The 19,792-nt window shown below is 41.9% G+C and overlaps 1 protein-coding gene across 1 annotated transcript in view; it reads right to left on the bottom strand.

The window, feature by feature from the left end:
* Positions 1-1,994, bottom strand: part of EHD3 (EH domain containing 3) — a 48,449-nt gene extending 46,455 nt beyond the window's left edge. Inside the window, exon 1 of the mRNA XM_069768382.1 lies at positions 1,380-1,994. Within this exon, the coding sequence (XP_069624483.1) occupies positions 1,380-1,606 (227 nt within the window). The 5' untranslated portion in view covers positions 1,607-1,994. The remainder of the gene's footprint in view (positions 1-1,379) is intronic.
* Positions 1,995-19,792: the final 17,798 nt, after the last annotated feature.

Below are 19,792 nucleotides of genomic sequence, written 5' to 3'. Positions count from 1 at the left end.
AGAGTACTGTCAGAGCCCCCTATAAAGCCTGTCCTCCTCACTATGGAGCACCTACCAGATGAAGGTGGTCTTCCCAGTAGAGTACTGTCAGAGCCCCCTATAAAGCCTGTCCTCCTCACTATGGAGCACCTACCGGATGAAGGTGGTCTTCCCAGTAGAGTACTGTCAGAGCCCCCTATAAAGCCTGTCCTCCTCACTATGGAGCACCTACCAGATGAAGGTGGTCTTCCCAGTAGAGTAGTGTCAGAGCCCCCTATAAAGCCTGTCCTCCTCACTATGGAGCACCTACCAGATGAAGGTGGTCTTCCCAGTAGAGTAGTGTCAGAGCCCCCCATAAAGCCTGTCCTCCTCACTATGGAGCATCTACCAGATGAAGGTGGTCTTCCCAGTAGAGTAGTGTCAGAGCCCCCCATAAAGCCTGTCCTCCTCACTATGGAGCACCTATCGGATGAAGGTGGTCTTCCCAGTAGAGTAGTGTCAGAGCCCCCCATAAAGCCTGTCCTCCTCACTATGGAGCACCTACCGGATGAAGGTGGTCTTCCCAGTAGAGTACAGTCAGATCCCCCTATAAAGCCTGTCCTCCTCACTATGGAGCACCTACCGGATGAAGATGGTCTTCCCAGTAGAGTACAGTCAGATCCCCCTATAAAGCCTGTGCCTCACTATGGAGCACCTACCGGATGAAGATGGTCTTCCCAGTAGAGTACAGTCAGATCCCCCTATAAAGCCTGTCCTCCTCACTATGGAGCACCTACCGGATGAAGGTGGTCTTCCCAGTAGAGTACTGTCAGAGCCCCCTATAAAGCCTGTCCTCCTCACTATGGAGCACCTACCGGATGAAGGTGGTCTTCCCAGTAGAGTACAGTCAGAGCCCCCTATAAAGCCTGTCCTCCTCACTATGGAGCACCTACCGGATGAAGATGGTCTTCCCAGTAGAGTACAGTCAGATCCCCCTATAAAGCCTGTCCTCCTCACTATGGAGCACCTACCGGATGAAGATGGTCTTCCCAGTAGAGTACAGTCAGATCCCCCTATAAAGCCTGTCCTCCTCACTATGGAGCACCTACCGGATGAAGGTGGTCTTCCCAGAAGAGTACAGTCAGATCCCCCTATAAAGCCTGTCCTCCTCACTATGGAGCACCTACCGGATGAAGGTGGTCTTCCCAGTAGAGTACAGTCAGATCCCCCTATAAAGCCTGTCCTCCTCACTATGGAGCACCTACCGGATGAAGGTGGTCTTCCCAGTAGAGTACAGTCAGATCCCCCTATAAAGCCTGTCCTCCTCACTATGGAGCACCTACCGGATGAAGGTGGTCTTCCCAGTAGAGTAGTGTCAGAGCCCCCTATAAAGCCTGTCCTCCTCACTATGGAGCACCTACCGGATGAAGGTGGTCTTCCCAGTAGAGTACTGTCCCACCAGCAGGATCATCGGCTTGTTATCAAAGTCGGCATCTTCCAGGGCCGGAGAATGAAACTCGTGGAATTTGTAATATTCTTCCAGGGGCAGCAGTTTGGTCTTGTACAGTTTCTTCAGCCCATCACTGACCGTCTGGAAAACTTCAGGATCCTTTTTCCTCCGGTCGTCGTTCCCCAGCCAGCTGAACATGTCTGGAGGCAGAAGTGGGGACAGTTTAGGGAATTAACAAGGTCAATATTTTGCAAAATAGAAATAAAAAAAAAAATTTGCAAAATATTTCCGGATTTATTGGAAATATATGGACCACTGCATCCAGCGAGGCAAAAAAAAAAAAAAAACAGAACAGAACAGGAGGCAGATTCTGCTGTGATCTGCTCAGCACTGTCAATGCAAATGAATACAATCGGTGGTCAGAAGCAAAAATATAAGCCCCCTTCAATGCAATCTGCAGGATTCTGCTCTCCAGTGCTGAATGAAACGGGACTGGACCCACAGATGCACATCTGCCTTTCCCAGCTGGATTTAAATGTCAGCAGCCCAGGAAACTGGTGTACACCGGAAGTTCCCATCTCCGGGCAAAGCATCCCATGTTACATCTATGGATGAAGCCGGAAAGGGCGGGGCCATGCTGGTGGGTGCGGCACACCAGCTCCTGTGCAATGCAGTGATTACCTGCGTGTGCTCTGCCGCCATCTAGTGGTGGAAAGCGGTAAGACAGGTCACCTTTTATAGACTAAATTTAGCTCAGCGCTATAAATAAGTGATTATTTCATGACTGATTCTCTCAATTAACACTTAACAGCGGCCATAAGATCAATTAACGACGTAATCATTACTAAGCAGTATAATTACGGCTGTCTTATTAACCATTAGGAGCCTGTGTGTACTGTGCAATTATATCATCCCAGTTTATGACAGTGCTGACAGTAAGGCATTTAAAGGAGCCGGTTTGTTTTTTTTCAGGAGATGAAGCGCGATGTGATGATACAATTCATTCCAATGTAGCAGGATTTCTACATTTCTCCAGCGCCCTCTGGTGGAGGCTCTGCTTTTTTTCCTGACATTGTAGGGGTCAGGCTATGGCTCAGATGACCCATTAGGAGGGAAACTAGTGAAAAACACCCAAACCAGACTCCTATATTATTATCAGACCCACTTTATTATTATAAGACCCCACGCCAGAACCCCTATATTATTATAAGACCCCATACCGGATCCCCTATGTTATTATAAGACCGCATACCAGATCACTATATTATCTACATTCATATTAGACCCCACACCAGACCATATAATAACATCATACCCTTCCCAAAAAAATCTATATTATTACACCCCACAACAGACCACTACAGTATATTATTAGACCACACAACAGACCCTTATACTACAAGATCCCAGACAAAACTCCTATGTTAATATCGGACCCCACACTAGACCCCCTATATTGGCAGACCCTGCAACAAACCCCTTCTAATAATGTCAAACCACCCACCAGACCCCTATACTGTCAGACCCCTATATTATCAGACCCCACACCAAACCCTTATACTATAAGATCCCAGACGAGATCCAACACTAGACCCCCTATATTGTCAGACCCTGCACCAGACCCCCCTATGTCAATGTCAAACCCCATAACAGACCCCAATATTATCACACCCCACACCTATATTAATATTAGAAAGCCTGCCAGTGCCATGCCACATGCTATATATTAATATCAGACTCCACCCCAGACCCCTATTTTATCAGACCTCATGTTAGACCCTTATATTAAAGGGAACCTGTCACCCCGTTTTTTGAGATTGAGATATAAATACTGTTAAATAGGGCCTGTGCTGTGCGTTACTATGGTGTATGTAGTGTACCCTGATTCCCCATGTATGCCGAGAAATACATTACCAAAGTCGGCGTTTTCGCCTGTCAATCAGGCTGGTCTGGTCAGGTGGGCGTGTTCACAGCGTTCTTTTCTTCCCCAGGTTTCCGTTGGTGGCGTAGTGGTGTGCGCATGTCCAAGGTCCGGATTCCCTGTGCCCACGTGAAGACACAGCGCGCGATCTGCGCTGTCATTCCTTTCATCGGTGCGGGCGGCCATCTTCCTGGGGCCGCGCGTGCGCAGATGTAGTGCTCTGCTGCACGGGGCTTCAGGAAAATGGCCGCGGGATGCCGCGCGTGCGCAGAAGAGATCGCGGCGGCCATTTTCCCAAAGCCGAGTTTGCATCTCGGCTTTGGGAAAATGGCCGCCGCGATCTCTTCTGCGCACGCGCGGCATCCCGCGGCCATTTTCCTGAAGCCCCGTGCAGCAGAGCACTACATCTGCGCACGCGCGGCCCCAGGAAGATGGCCGCCCGCACCGATGAAAGGAATGACAGCGCAGATCGCGCGCTGTGTCTTCACGTGGGCACAGGGAATCCGGACCTTGGACATGCGCACACCACTACGCCACCAACGGAAACCTGGGGAAGAAAAGAACGCTGTGAACACGCCCACCTGACCAGACCAGCCTGATTGACAGGCGAAAACGCCGACTTTGGTAATGTATTTCTCGGCATACATGGGGAATCAGGGTACACTACATACACTATAGTAACGCACAGCACAGGCCCTATTTAACAGTATTTATAGCTCAATCTCAAAAAATGGGGTGACAGGTTCCCTTTAATATTAGACCACAACCAAATGTCCATGTTAAAATCAGACCCCAGACCTTTTTATCAATTTCAAATCTCACACTAGAGCCATATCTCAATATTCAACCCCAGAACAAATCAATTTATTATCAGATCCAACACAGGACCCCATGTTAATATTAAATCACACGCTAGACCCCAAGCTAGCCCCCTATATTGGTATCACACTGCATACTAAACCTGCTATACTACTGTCAGACACTCAGACACCACACTAGACCCCTATATTAAAAGCAGACCCCCCCACTGTGATGCTATATTGAAGTTAGACCCCACATCTGACCCCTATATTAATATCAGACCTCACACTAGACCCCTAAATTAATATCAGACTCAATACCAGACCCCTAAATTAATATCAGACCCCACACCAAACCCCTATATTATCAGACTATAGACCATACCCCTATATTGATATCAGACCCCTCATTCTGCTACTCTATTGATATTAGACCCCACATCTGACCCCTATATTAATATCAGACCTCACACTAGACCACTATATTAATATCAAACCTCAGATCAGACCCCTATATTAATTTCAGACCCCACCCGACACCTATATTAATATTAGACCCCAGTTGAGACCCCCATATTAATATTAGACCCCACATCAGACCCCTATATTAATATCAGAATTCAGACCAGACCCCTATATTAATATCAGACCCTGCACCAGACCATTATATTTCTATCAGACCCCACAACAGACCTGCAAAATTAATATTAGACCCCACTCCAGACCCCTATATTAATATCAGACCCCAGTTCACATCTTTTGGCACATTTCGGCCATGGTGCACTTATTTTTTTCTACAATATTCATAATTTAATTTGTAAAGCGCTGTGGAATATGTTGGCGCTATATAAATAAAATTATTATTATTATTATTATTATTAATTACGGCTCCATTTTATGGCAAAAAAACGATGCAATTTTACAGCGATTTTGAACATTGAGGTAAAAACAATGGGATTTTGGTGCCCCCTTCTGGAAAAAAAATCAGATTACATAAACTTTCACTGTTGTGAGGATCCGCGTGTTACGGACAGACGTCTGCTAGTCATGGACGGTGACCGTTGTGAATCTTTCCATCAGTCGTGCAGGGGACATTCCTGTTTTGGGAGTCAGCAGCCACCATTACTCTGCAGTTACATAAATTACTTACTTTGCTATCTGTGATCGAGGCCTCGGAACGGCTTCACATGGAGAACTGTTGTCTAACCTGCAGTGGGTCTACAACCGGCAGCTGCGGTGTTCACAACCATTGAAAACTGTCATTTACAGCTAAATTAGATACACTAGGCCCAAAGTGCTTGTGTTGCCCATAGCAACCAATCAGAGACCAGCTTTCATTTCTCCAGAGCAGTTTTAAAAATGAACGTTGTGCTGTGATTGGTCGCTAGGGGCAACAAAGAAAATCTGACTGTTAGATATGAATGAGGCCTAGTAGAAGATTTCTTCATATCTTGTAGATGACTGTCAAATTTTTTGGGAAGGGTGGTTGGCAGTATTTTGAATTATGTATTTACGGCGACATGCCACTTTTTATTTAGGTCATACCTCAAAGGCACAGAGTTTTTACCTCAGTGGATGATCATGCATCCATGGGTCGGGCTTGGATATGAGAGAAGGCAGAGATGGTACTTTGCTCTGTCTGTCTTCTTGACTGCCACTTACTCTATTTTTACATGAGTTGTATTTGGCCATAGCGGCCCCCTCCCCCTTCTCATTTCTGAGGGCAAGTCCTACAAAAAAAGAAAAAAAAAAAGCTAATTAACAATAATAATTATTTAAAAAATAACACCAAAAATGATATTGAACACAAAATCATTCCACCTAAATAATTTTCTATACCAAAATAATCATCAGAAACTGTCGGAGATGAACTAATTGTTTGCACAGATTTGTTACAGAAACGTCTATGATTTAAAAAAAAAAAAAAGATCAGTTTTTATTTACACGAATGGACGTGTTTTAGCGGCAAACATGTGGATTTCTGCAAGCGCGTTCAGAAGACTGGATGCAAAAAAAACCACTGCTCTAATGTGAATACACGCTAAAAAAGGCTGATATGTAAAAAGAAAGCACCTAAACTAAGTATGGCAAAAATTATATAAAAAAAAGTCCGTGAGCCGATTCATCAAGCAGTTTTCACTATAATTTTAGCGTCATTCTGCTTTAAATGCTGCAGCTCGAAGTTGCGCAAAAATGTTGTGATTTTTGGTATTTTTACACCAGTCTTGTCCAGCTCTCACAAATTTTTTAAAAGTGGTCATAACTTGGGTTGTAAGGAGTGTGATCAAGCACGCCTGACAAATTCATCATAATTTACACCACAAATGTGGCACAATTTACAAGGAAAATGTACAGAAAAAAAAAAATCAGTCGTGACTTCAGGTAACTTGAATATCCTGCTCCCTCCATGTCATCCTTACAGTGGTCCAGGGAGCTGAGATATGAGGTGCTGTTTGCAGGTCCCTTACACTGTAGCTGAGCTGCCTGTAATGTGGGAGGAAGACAATGGCCGCCGATAATCCTCTTTTAATGTCTAAAATGGACTTTTATCAGAATCTTGGCGCCGCTGATCTCTGGAAATATTTTCATCAGCCTATCAGGGCATGATGGGGGTTGTGTTTAAGCAACAACTGGAGAAGACAGAGGTTTAGGACCGCTGCTCTGTGTGATCTTACTTTCCTATAGCCCTTATGGACATGTACCGTAGACAGACACAATGTGGAGTGTGAGCCCCATGAAAAATTGTTAATGCTTTTTTTATATCATTATTTTTATTTTATTTTTTAAAAAGACAAAATTACTAATCTTGCAATTTTCACAATGGTCACTGGAGCTATTGTAGACTCGTACTTCCTGTCCTTTCAGGAAGAGTTTTCAGCAGTTTCTTTATCATCATAGGCAGGATTACAATGACCGATAACATATACAGGTGATAGCACAAGATCCATAGTCCACACTCCTGCTCCCCGTCCGCTCACAATAACATTTTTATAGTCTCGATAGATGCTTCAATATAAAATATAGGTTTTACTCTGTGACAATCTTTGGTAAGGAAGGGGTGCCTTGAACTGTCCCTGGAACTGGTACCCTGACTATCACTTTCCCAGGGGTACTCTTGAAGGTAGAAAGGCCCGAGTCTTTGACCTTACTATGCTTCTGTTAAACCCCCATCTGTCCCCTCCCCCACCACATGAAGCATGGGACAGAAATATAAGACAAAGACAAAACAGGGATAACAGAAAACCTCTATACAAAAGCACCAACCAACAATAGGGAGGAGGATAGGGCCAGGGAGTTATAAACTAAATGGGACCAGGGACCAGGAGATAAACACTCATGTACTACAGCAAACCACAGAATACTACCACTACCACTTTCCTTTATCACACAGCACAGGAAGACAAATCTTTCACCAGCAGAGACAAGAAGGTCTGATCAGTTTTTATAAGAAGAGGTATAATAGCCAGATAAGAAGCAACTGAAATGGAGCTGCATGTTTCTGACCAGCATACAACGGGTTGTTAACCTCTTCAGCACCAAAGGAAACTAAATCCATTTAATATGGAACATAAATCACATCATCTCTTAAGAAGACCTGCATTACCTGACGTGACAGTCTGACTTCAGGTCTTCTAGGGGGACGTGATACCCTCGTGACAATAGGGTTAAAGTCTGTTCATTGTGGCTAATGTACATTTGTTATTTCCTGAAACTACAGGAGATTAAAGTCTAAAAAAGCCCCAATGACCGGTGTAAAAATGGCAAGATTTCAATTTTTTTTCTTAATACATAATGTGATATGGAAATAAAATTATTGCAAAAAAAAAACAAACATTTAAAACAAAAACCTGATTTAACCCCTTCCAACATGCGCCGTACATATACTTCTCTGGGTCCCGCAAAGAGAAGTATATGGGGTTTCAAGGTGCTCACCACACATCTAGATAAGTTCCCTAAGAGGTCTAGTTTCCAAAATGGTGTCACTTGTTGGGGGTTTCCAGTGTTCAGGCACATCAGGGGCTCTCCAAACGTGACATTATTCCAGCAAATTTAACACTGAAAAAGTTAGATGGCGCTTTTTCCCTTCCGAGCCCTGCCGTGTACCCAAACAGTGGTTTTCCTACAATTATGGGGTATCGGCATGCTCAGAAATTGCACAACAAATTGTATGGTGCATTTTCTCCAGTTACCCCTATGAAAATTATAAAAAATTGTGTCTAAAGGAAAAAAAAAGTTAAATGTTTATTTTTTCCTTCCACATTCCATTAATTCCTCTGAGGCACCTAAAAGGTTAATAAAGTTCTTGAATGTGGTTATGAGCACGTTGAGGGGTGCAGGTTTTAGAATTATGTCACTTTTTGGTATTTTCTGTCATATAGGCCCCCAAAGTCACTTCAAATGTGATGTGGTCCCTTAAAAAAAAAAAAAAATCACTGATCAACTTTTAACCCTTATAACTTCCTAACAAAAAAAAAAATATGTTTCCAAAATTGTTCTGCTGTAAAGTAAACATATGGGAAATGTTATTTATTAATTACTTTGTCTGACATATCTCTCTGATTTAAGGGGATAAAAATGAAAGTTTGAAAATTACAAAGTTTTCAAACTTTTTGCCCAATTTCTGATTTTTTCACAAATATACATAAGTCATATCAAAGAAATGATCACTATCATGTAGTACAATATGTCACGAGAAAACAGTCTCAGAATCAGTGGGATCCGTTGAAGCGTTCCAGAGTTATGACAGTGGTCATAAATTGAAAAAAATTGGTCCGGTCAGGAAGGTAAAAACAGGCTTCGGGGTGAAGGGGTTAATCATTAGCTCCTTTTTTGTATTACACATTTAATTTCTGAGCATAAACAATAATTGTCCTTCTTGCCTCCAGAGCTCTTATATTACTAGACTAGCGTATACTGTATCTATGGCAGAAGCGCCGCTGATCTGTCTGAATGTTTTCTATGATCTCGCCGCTGATCTGTCTGAATGTTTTCTATCATCTTCTAGCTGAGGCTCTGGGCAGAAAACAAAGTGGTTTTCTCCCCTTACCCACGTTTGCCATTTTTTAAAAACTTTTTTTATTTTAGCCTATATAATACCGCCATATAGGGCCAAGATAATACTACTTATACTACAAGCCCTAATTAATACTGCCATACAATGCTAAACAATAGTAGGCAGTTTTAGTAAATCACAGAGCAAAAGTCTGATCACTTGTTTTATTAAATGAAGTTATTTGAGTACAGTAGTGAATACAATGTGTCCAACCTGACAATGCACAGATAATAACGAGTTATGTCAGCTTTCTGGCTACGCTCCAAGGTAATTAATGCAGATCTAGCTGTCAGCAGACAAATAATTAACACATGTCCGGGCTGTTTGCTTGGATTTCACTTTTCGTCCTGTGATAAGTCACCCGTGCCGTATGTGAGTTATGGAGAACATATGCTTCTTCATGGTCTGTCCCTATGATTTTAACGTGAGCACACGGGAGCGTAACTGCGTTGTGAGTCACAATAAGCCGGAGATTACAGGATCTATCTACCCGGCATTCCTGGGAACTTCATACATTACATGGTGCAAAAGCGACGACAGTGATGATAATAACATAACGATTTTAGCCTATACTGATCTAAGAACTGCAGGTATTGGTAGCGCCTGTCATCCCTGGCATGTTGGAGCCATCATCTTGCATAATTGGACCCATCCAGAACCTTTTAATGGTGGAGCTTCAATAGCTTTAACTTGAGCGTCGTGAAAATTTAATCAGAAAATGACCTATTTTTAAATTAGGTTTTTATTTTACATGTATTTAAAAAAAAAAACTACCAAAGATTTTTTATACCCCAATATCTATTAATAAAGACATTAAAAAAAATAAATGTGTAATTTTCACACTGGCCACTGCATTTTTACTGCCACTCCTTGCAAGAAGAGTTTTCAGCTGGCTCATTATCAGCAGAGGCAGGATTACCAGTAATATTTATATACACTATTGATAACACAGGATCCACCAATGACAAGAGGAGATATCACATCTGACCCTTCCCTACGCAATGACCTTTGCACACGCTGATTAGATGCTTCAATATATACACTGTTCAAAAAAATAAAGAGAACACTTAAACAACACAATGAAACTCCAAGTCTGTCACACTTCTGTGGAATCAATCTGTCCAGTTATGAAGCAACTCTGATGGGGAATCAATTTCTCCTGCTGTTGTGAAAATGGAACAGACAACAGGTAGAAATGATCGGCAATTAGCAAGACAACCCCTATAAAGGAGCTATTCTGTAGGGGATGACCACAGACCATTTCTCTGTTCTCATCCTTTTTGGCTGTTGTTTTGGTCACTTTTGCATTTTATCATTGCTCTCACCCCTAGAGGTACAGTACAGTACCGTGAGGTGGTGTCTACAACCCACAGAAGTTGCTCAAGTGGTACAGCTCATCCAGGATGGCACATCAATGCGAGCTGTGGAAAGAAATGTAGCTGTGTCTGTCCGTAGTGTCCAGAGCATGGAGCAGATAACAGGAGACAGGCCAGTACAACAGGAGACGTGGAGGGAGCCGTAGGAGGGCAACAACCCAGCAGCAGAACCGCTACCTCCTTGTTTGTGCAAGGCGGAGCAGTGCCAGAGCCCAGCAGGCCACTAACATCCGTGTGTCTGTTCAATCTGTCGGAAACAGACTCCATGAGGGTGGTATGAGGGCCTGACGTCCACAAGTGGGGGTTGTGCTTACAGCTCTGCACTGTGCAAGACGATTGGCATATGCCAGAGAACAGAAAGATTGCACAGATTCGACATTAGCGCCCTGTGCTCTTCACGGATGAGAGCAGGTTCACACTGAGCACATGTGACAGACGTGACAGAGTCTGGAAACTTGTCAAAGAGCTGAGTTTTTGCAAAATGCATCACGTCACTTCTTTCAGTGTTTTGTAGTGTTTTTCACCCATTGAAAGCAATGAGTAGTGCAAAAAAAACACAGATATCAGGTTTGCTGCGTTTTTGGTGGCAAAACCTGATGAAGCTGAATCAGATTTTTTTTTTAAGCACTAAACTTTATCAGCATTCACAAGAGACAAATGTACGCTGACAATAAAAACGCAGCAAAATCTAAGCTAAACCTGCTTTTTATATGCAGCTTAAACTTTTAATTAAAAAAAAAAAACCCACAGCAAAAATGCAACGTGTTAACATAGCCTTAAAGAGGCAGCATTGTGAAAGTGGTGGTGAAGTTTTATCTTCTGAAAAATATGTAATTAGGGAAAATCATTAAGCAAACCCTTAATAGTTGTGAAAACTTTAGCAGGGCTTACGTGCATACATTAATATATTTTTGCCTAAATAGTATTTTTGCAATAAGGTTTAACCTCTGTACAAAGCTGAGCGCCAATCTCTGCCGTTAAAGTATAAGGGTTAACTCCCTTCATAAAAGACAAGATATTTTGAAATATACTACAGTATATCAGTATTGCAGTATATAGAACAAGCTACTAGAAAATTGCAGCCCCTTAGGGGGATTACAAATACAATAAAAAGTAAAAAATAAATCATCAAAATCTAAAAAAACAAACATTCAAATCACCTTTCTATTCCCCCTTCATGTCTCATTCAGACATCAGGACTTTTCCTGAAATGCAAAAAAAAAATATTCTGAGTTTTATTAGTGTTTTTCACTATTTTCATCAGCGTTTCGCACAGATGGCATCCAAGAGCCGTCCGATATTTTCACTGCCCCATAGACTCGCAGTCGTCAGAATAATCCAAAACTCAGATCAAGTCTCCGTGATTTTGTGTGGATCACTCGGTCCACAAGATTGCATGGACACATGAGCAATGACCCCATAGACCATAATGAGTGCGAGCTCTGTCCATGCAAACTTTATTTTTTTTAGAATAAAAACTGATGTGTGAATGAGCTGTAACAAAGACATTGAATGTATGTGCGCACGTTGCGGATATTGCTGCGAATCCACCGGATTGGCTGCTGCGGATTTGCAGCAGTTTTCCCTGAGTTTACAGTACCATGTAAACCTATGGAAAATAAAATCCGCAGTGCACATGCTGCGGAAAATACCGCGCGGAAACACTGCTCCACAATAAGAATTCGCAGGTGGAAAACCGCATGTGAAATCCGCACAAAATCCTCAAAAAAAACAAGGTAAATCCGCAGGAAATCCACGGATTTACCAAAATCAGTCCAGAAAAATCCGCAGTGTTCACATGGCCTGAAAAAAAGAAGCAAAATCTGCATTACTGCATCTGTAAAAGTCTGATCTATCAAAACATAAAATTAACTAGTTGGTCCGTGCAAAATTTTCGCACATTGGTTGTCGGGGGCGCAGGCAATTTCAGGAAAATCAAGCTGGTGAAATGTAAACGTATTTAATGAGATGATGAACACAGAGAGGTATGTGTCTCACTGACATATACTGTATATATATATTATATATATATATATATATATATATATATATATATATATATATATATATATATATATATGTTTTCACGAATATTTGAGCCCATGGATCCATTATGTCCATTTTGCGAGCTGGGGAGAAAATCTTGCCATACGGATGTCACGTGGATGCTTAGATGCCAGAAAATCGCCTCCTCGCACTGCACACGGATGACATACAGATCACTGTTCAGGGAACATTTCTGCGATTCTCGTCCCTGTAAAACAGACAGATTTTTTATACGTTGTGTGTGACTCCAGCCTGAAGGAGATCCCCCAACATTAAACATAATGGTATTTTACTTATTGATCAGAAGGGGTCTGATTGTCAGGACCTTGCAAAAGAACAGGGGCAGCAGCATTTTTCCCCTCCACGGCAGCACTGCCATCTATCTGCAGTGTAGGGAAGTGCAACACAGCCCTATGTATGTGAACGGAGCAGCTCCCTGTACAACAGTGCCACATTGATAGTAAAAATGATGAAGGAGAATTGACCCCATAACTGAGTGTATTTACACCATTGCATAACAATTGGGAATATCCCTTTTAAAAAAAAAAGTAATATCTGCAGATTATTTTAGCTTTTTTTTTCCCTACGGTTGGATTTTTTTTTTTTTCAATTTTTGCAAGGTTGTTTCCACCAATCTCTCACATCGGGAAACAATGTACAGTCTGAGTTATGTCAACGCTGCAGTTTTTTACTTGGAACCAGAGGTCACCAATAAGCTGCAACCTTAGAAGGAAGACTATGACTGTCCAATGTTCAATGACTGTCCAATAATACGGAAAAATCTGATGGTTCAGAGCTCCCATGATAATACCATCATCACCCCAGAATCGTGGTGCGAGTGCTCCATGGGCATCGGAAGGGACACGTTGCCACAGTTTCAGCCTCTTAAATTGCGCTCTCATGATTGACATCCCAGGGGTTAAACCTCTGGTAATGATGAATAATACTGAACAAACCACATTTCTTGCAAATTAATCCAGATTTGTTGTCTTTTCCTATGGACTTGTTCACACGTTGCAAACTTGTTGCAAGTTTTTTTGGCTGTAAAAAAAAATGAAGAAAAAAATCAGCTCGATACAGAAAAAGCAAATTTAATGACAATTTTTTCCCATTTCAATTCTGTCAACAATTTTACCACTGAGTTCAAAGATACTTCGAAGCAGAAATAAAGAGAATTGTGTTTTTTTTCATGCAGAAGGAAAAGGCAACAGAACACTATGTGAACAAATCAACTCAATCAGTGAGACAGAGCTCCAGGTCCTCTCTCATCCATAAGGCTATATTCACACTTTGCGGATTTTGCTGCGGATCCGCAGCGGATTTGACCGCTGCGGATCCGCAGCAGTTTCCCATGAGTTTACATTTCAATGTAAACCTATGGGAAACAAAAAACGCTGTGCACATGCTGCAGAAAAATCCGCGCGGAAACGCTGCGGATTACATTCCGCAGCATGTCACTTCTTTTCTGCGGATTTTCAGCTGCTCCAATAGAAAACTGCAGTTGAAAATCCGCAGAAGAAAACGCAGTAAAAACCGCGATAAATCCGCAGTAAAAACCGCGATGGGTTTTCACTGCGGATTTTGCAATTCCGCTGCGGAAAAATCCGCAGTGGAATCTGCAAAGTGTGAACATAGCCTAAGGCTATGTGCACACTTTGAGTATTTGCAGTGGATTTTCTGCACCAAAAACCAGGGTGTTGTCAGAAAAACAACTGACGCACAATGAGCGTGGTTTTTTTAATGTTTTTTGTGTGCATTTTCACAAATAATTGACGTGTTGCAGATTCGAAAAAACGCTTTGATGGCTAAAATGCGCAAGAAAAAACAAGCAGCATGAGAATTTAGTAATCTCAGATACCTTACTGGTTCTGTAAACTGCAACGTTTTTTTTTTTTGTTTTTCAAACGTTTTTATTGGTATTCTCAATTTTAAACAGGTAGAAATGAGAGAAAGGGGAAGGAAATAAACATAGGGTAGGGAAAACGAAAGGAATCCTCAAGTGAAATGGGGAATGAAATATCAGGCATTAGAAAACAGACCATAAATTGGTAGCTTAAATATACTACATATATATGTCACTAACAAAGGGACGAAAATTAAATTAGTCTTGCGATGCAGTATAGTAAAAATAAGCATTAGCAGTAAAGAAAAATGTTGCTTAATAACTAGGCCCAATAGAATAGACAAAAGTATACAAGTCAGAATTAAAGTAGCCTGTGCGATGAAGTAGAATAATAATAAGCATTTACAGTAAGGAAAAATGTTGCTTAATAGCTGGGCCTAAAAGAGAAAACAACCATATACATGTCGGATTCAAAGTAGCCTAAGTATAGAGATATACTGTATGAATATGATGCCTACTTATAAACACAATAAGTGGAATATCAAATAACATCGCTGAAAAGTCAATATTATATGATGCTCAGTAATATTAGTATACACGTTTTTTATAGCCTGTGAGATAAAAGTAGATTAAAGGTTGCATAATGTGTGAAATAATGCCTGCCCAAGTCCCAGAGTGCACATGGCACCCCTAAGACCTAGTGGAGGAAAGTTCGGTTTTGATCCAAGAAACAATCAAGTAACGAAAAAAAATTTAAAAAAAACTTTTAAAGTGGAATTAAGTTGTTACAGCTAGTCAAATAACAGATCTTTGTAGATTGTTCAACCAGAACAGTTACCCTTCAAGTTGTTGGTAGGGAACTGGATGTGGCTTCAGAGGAGTTGATTCCAATGCGTTTTAAAAATTCAATACCCCCATCCGGAGAGGCAACATGAAATAAACCTGACGGAAGTCTCACCCGGAGGGTTGATGATCTTGTCCAGGAGTAAGAGAGGCCTGCAAGCAGTAGTTCTCTTGTGGTATGCGAAAAAAACTCTCCTGTTTTGGAGAGTGACTTTAGACAAATCCTTATAAAAAAACCAGTTGCTTGTAAGGGGAAGAGAGAAATCTCGGATTTTTTGAGATACCTAAGATCGCGTTCCTGACCCAATTTGGGTAAAAAGTAACAATGACGTCACATGATAAATCCCTGGGTGGTCTGCGTATTCTGACAACCTTTTCTATCAGAGGGCCTTCGGTAGAGTTAGGAAATAAGTTAGAGATCATTGATGATACATAACTCTCCAACTGGGAGGCCTGAATTGAGTCTGGTATACCCCTGATCTTAACGTTATTCTTCCTTCTAAAATCCTCAAAGTTGTTTAAATTTGCCTTTAGAAGATCCATTTTTTTCTGAATCCCCTCCAATAATTCTGAAGGCTTAGAGATTGCTTGAGATAAGTTTTGTTTGTTTTTTTCAAGTTTGTTTTTATATGCAAATGATTCTTGAGCAAGTGAAGTTCCAGTAGCTATGCTAGGGGGGATTGACTCAGTGACAGAGTTTACAGATTTTATTATCTCTTGGAAAAGCTTTTTTATAAAAGCTTGGGAAGCCTTTGAATTAAATGATTGTTTAGGATCAGGGATGACATCTTTACCACAAATATTCATAGTGGTCAAAAATGATTTGAGGAGATACACCATAAAACCCTCAGTTGGATAGTCATCAGATGCTGGGATCCCTTCCAATGTTAATAAAGCAGGGGAAGAGTTTTTAAAGCTGCGCTTTTTAGGCAATTTAGATGACTCACAGGGAGCCTCACTTGATGTAGAATATCTGGAATAATTATCCGTTTCATAGTCAGAGAAATTAAAGCCCTCACTATTCACAGATGACTCGTTTGATATTGAACGCTCTGATCCCTCTAAGGATCCATTACAGCTGTTAGATATATTAGTCATTACATCTTCTACTTCTTCCCCTTCCCCCTCCTGCTTTCTTCCTGTAGCTCTGTTTCTATTAAAGTAAGTAATTAGGGACTCATAAAACTCAGAATTAAACCCAAGATCATCCATTATCATTTTTTGACTCCTAGATATTTCCCCTAGTGGTGTTTCACTGGGATTCTCTCTCTGCAGCTCTAAGATGTTATGGCAGGGGGGGCTTACAACAGTAGGGCTGTGCTGTAATTGTACTTCAGTAGTGTCATGTTTCCTCTTAATGCTGGTAAACCCAGCTAAGCCCCCTGCGGTGCTATTGTAAGGAGATGACTGTTCATTTAAAATGGGGTAGTGCAGCACATTGCTTACCCACGCAGAAGTCCCTTGATCCTCTCCATTCTCAAATCCGTTTGTTTTATAATCCACTCCTGTAGTAGTAGCGCATTCTTCTTTATCCAGGTTCCCTTGGTTCAGCAACCAGTCGCTCCTTTCCATATGCAGCAGCGCTCCCTCTTGTAATTCCAGTGTGAAACTTCCCTGGGGCGATCCCGTTACTGATTTCTCTGCATAGAGCGGCATTCCTTTCTGTGACCCCTGTTCAGCGGTCAGAGTCGCGGTCTCACTCCGGGTCCCGGCAGCTGTCAGTGTCTTCGGCACAAACTCCTGTGCCCTGTGGTTTAGGCTGCTCCTCCGTGCTTGGCTGGGCAGCTGCAGCTTGCTGGGCTCAAAGGATGAGTCATCTCTTTGTTCTCAGCTGCTGCTTGCTTCATCCCGGCGCCCAGTTCCACCACAGCTCCTTGCTTCTTTCTGCTGCCACTCACCAGTGACAGCACAGCTGGAAGGGGAGCTTTCTTGCTGGTCTGCACCCCAGAGATCAGCTTTACTGCAGGAGTCCTTGGTTTAGCTGGGGTCTGACAGGGTGTCGGCTTCAGCTGTGCAGATCCTCCATGCTTTCCTCCTTGCAGGGACAGCACTCCTCCAGAGCCACGGCTATATTTCTGTCCTGGAGAAGGTTTTCTCTTCACAGGACTGGGTCCATTCTTCTTGGAGTCAGTTCCAGGCATGTTGATAGAGCTTTAGGACCCAAATAATCCACTTTTTGTAGCTTTTTAGTAGCTTGGATCTGGGAAATTACAGGAGCTCCTGTAAAGTAGGTCTGCTCCTGCTCCCGTGCAAACCACGCCCCCCAACTGCAACGTTTTTTATCCTTAAAAAGTAACGTAAAAAAAGTGGCAAAAATGCAACCTGTGAACAAGCCATAAAGGGGACCTGTCAGAAGTGTCCAGTTTTTGCCCTTATGTTTATTCCCATTGCTCCCTGAGTTTTAGGCCAGGGTCACACTAGAGAGTTTTACGGACGTATGAGAGGCGCAGAAACCACGTATTGCACACGGACCAATGATTCTCTATGGGGCAGCTCCTATCTGCCGTATATTTCTCTGCCGTATTTTACAGGCGTAGAAAATTGCAGCATGCTGCGTTTGTCAGCGTATTGCACAAGAAATCCACCAATGAACGTCAATGGGGGCGAGAAAAATACGGATTACACACGGACCAACAGTGTGACTTGCGAGAAATACGCAGCGGTGTTCTATAGAAAAGCCGGCAATTCAGTGCGGTGTACAGTAAAATCACACTGACAGGTTAGAATAGAATAGCTAAAATAAATGTCTACACATAGAATAGGTATATATATATATATATATATATATATATATATATATATATGTATTTATATTTCATATAGCGCTAGATAGCAGAAAAGCCGGTGATTCAATTGCCGGCTTTTGCTATCTCCTTCCCAAACCCGACAGGATATGAGACCTGGTTTATATACAGTAAACCTTTTCATATCCCTTATTTTTTAACATATTCCTCACTAATAATGTTCCAAGTGTCTGTGTGCAAAATTTGGGGGCTCTAGCTGTTAAAATAAAGGGTTAAATCACGGAAAAAATTGGCGTGGGCTCCCGCGCAATTTTCTCCGCCAGAGTGGGAAAGCCAGTGACTGAGGGCAGATATTAATAGCCTGGAGAGGGTCCATGGTTATTGGCCCCCGCCTGGCTAAAAACACCTGCCCCCAGCCACCCCAGAAAAGGCACATCTGGAAGATGCGCCTATTCTGGCACTTGGCCACTCTCTTCCCACTCCCGAGTAGCGGTGGAATATCGAGCAATGACATTAAGCCAGGTTAATAATGGAGAGGCGTTAATAAGACACCTATCCGTTATTAATCCAATAGTAGTAAATGGTTAATAAAACACACACACATTAGGAACAAAGTATTTTATTGAAATAAAGACACAGGGTGTTGTAATAGTTTATTATACTCTCAATCCAATTGAAGACCCTTGTCACCTGAAACAAAGTTAAAATAAAAATCAACAATATCCCATGCCTTCCGTTGTTCAGTCTTGTCCCACGCTGTAAATCCATCTGAAGGGGTTTATATAATTTTACAAGCAGGAGCCTGCTAATGCAGCCGCCCCTGCCTGTAAAAACTGGGGAATGAATGGAAAGCAGGGGAACGTAGCTACCTAGACTTGCGGTGCTGCGCCCCCTGCTGGTATAACCTCAGATGAATTCGAGCGTGAGAAAATATTCAGAAAAATTCCCACGCTCGAGTTCATCTGAGATTATGCCCCCAAATTTTGCACACAGACACTTGGAACATTATTAGTGAGGAATATGTTAACAAATAAGGGATATGAGATGGTTTACTGTATGTAAACGATGTCTCATATCTTGTCGGGTTTGGGAAGGAGATAGCAAAAGCCGGCAATTTAATTACCGGCTTTTAAGCTATTTAGCGCTGTATTAAATATAAATATATATATGTGTCTCACTGACACACACATATATATATATATATATATATATATATATATATACTGTATATATGTTGATATATATATTTGAGCCCATGGATCCATTGTATGTACGCAGAAAAGTCCCCAAAATAGTGGTACGTATCTCCTCCGTAGGCAGGGTGTGTCAGCGTATTTTGCGCATGTCATCCTCCGTATGTAATCCGTATTTTCTGCACCTCTCATATGTCCTCACTAGTGTGAGGCCGGCCTTAAACTCCATTGACTTTCACTGCTCTCTATGTAACTTTTTACATTGATCTCCTATGCTTCAGTATCAGATCTCTACTATCTTTATACTTTTATGTTTTTCATTATTCTCAATACAAAAAAAAATCTTATTTAGTATTGCTGCATCTGTAAAAGTCCGATCTGTCAGAACGCCGGATTATAACATTATTGCTCAATGGTCACTTTCTACAGCGTCACGCCTCAGTTCCTCACCCTCCCAGGATCTCCCCAATGAATAGAAACATCATTCTTCACAATCCAGAGCCGGAGATCCCAATACATTACTGCATTTGTGCTTTTATTTGTCTATTTTTTGCGTTTTTCTTTT

The sequence above is a fragment of the Ranitomeya imitator genome, chromosome 5, assembly GCF_032444005.1.
Source record: "Ranitomeya imitator isolate aRanImi1 chromosome 5, aRanImi1.pri, whole genome shotgun sequence".
Taxonomy (NCBI): Eukaryota; Metazoa; Chordata; class Amphibia; order Anura; family Dendrobatidae; genus Ranitomeya; species Ranitomeya imitator.
Note: the sequence above shows the minus strand (reverse complement) of the source record. Positions and strands in the feature narration are given on the sequence as shown.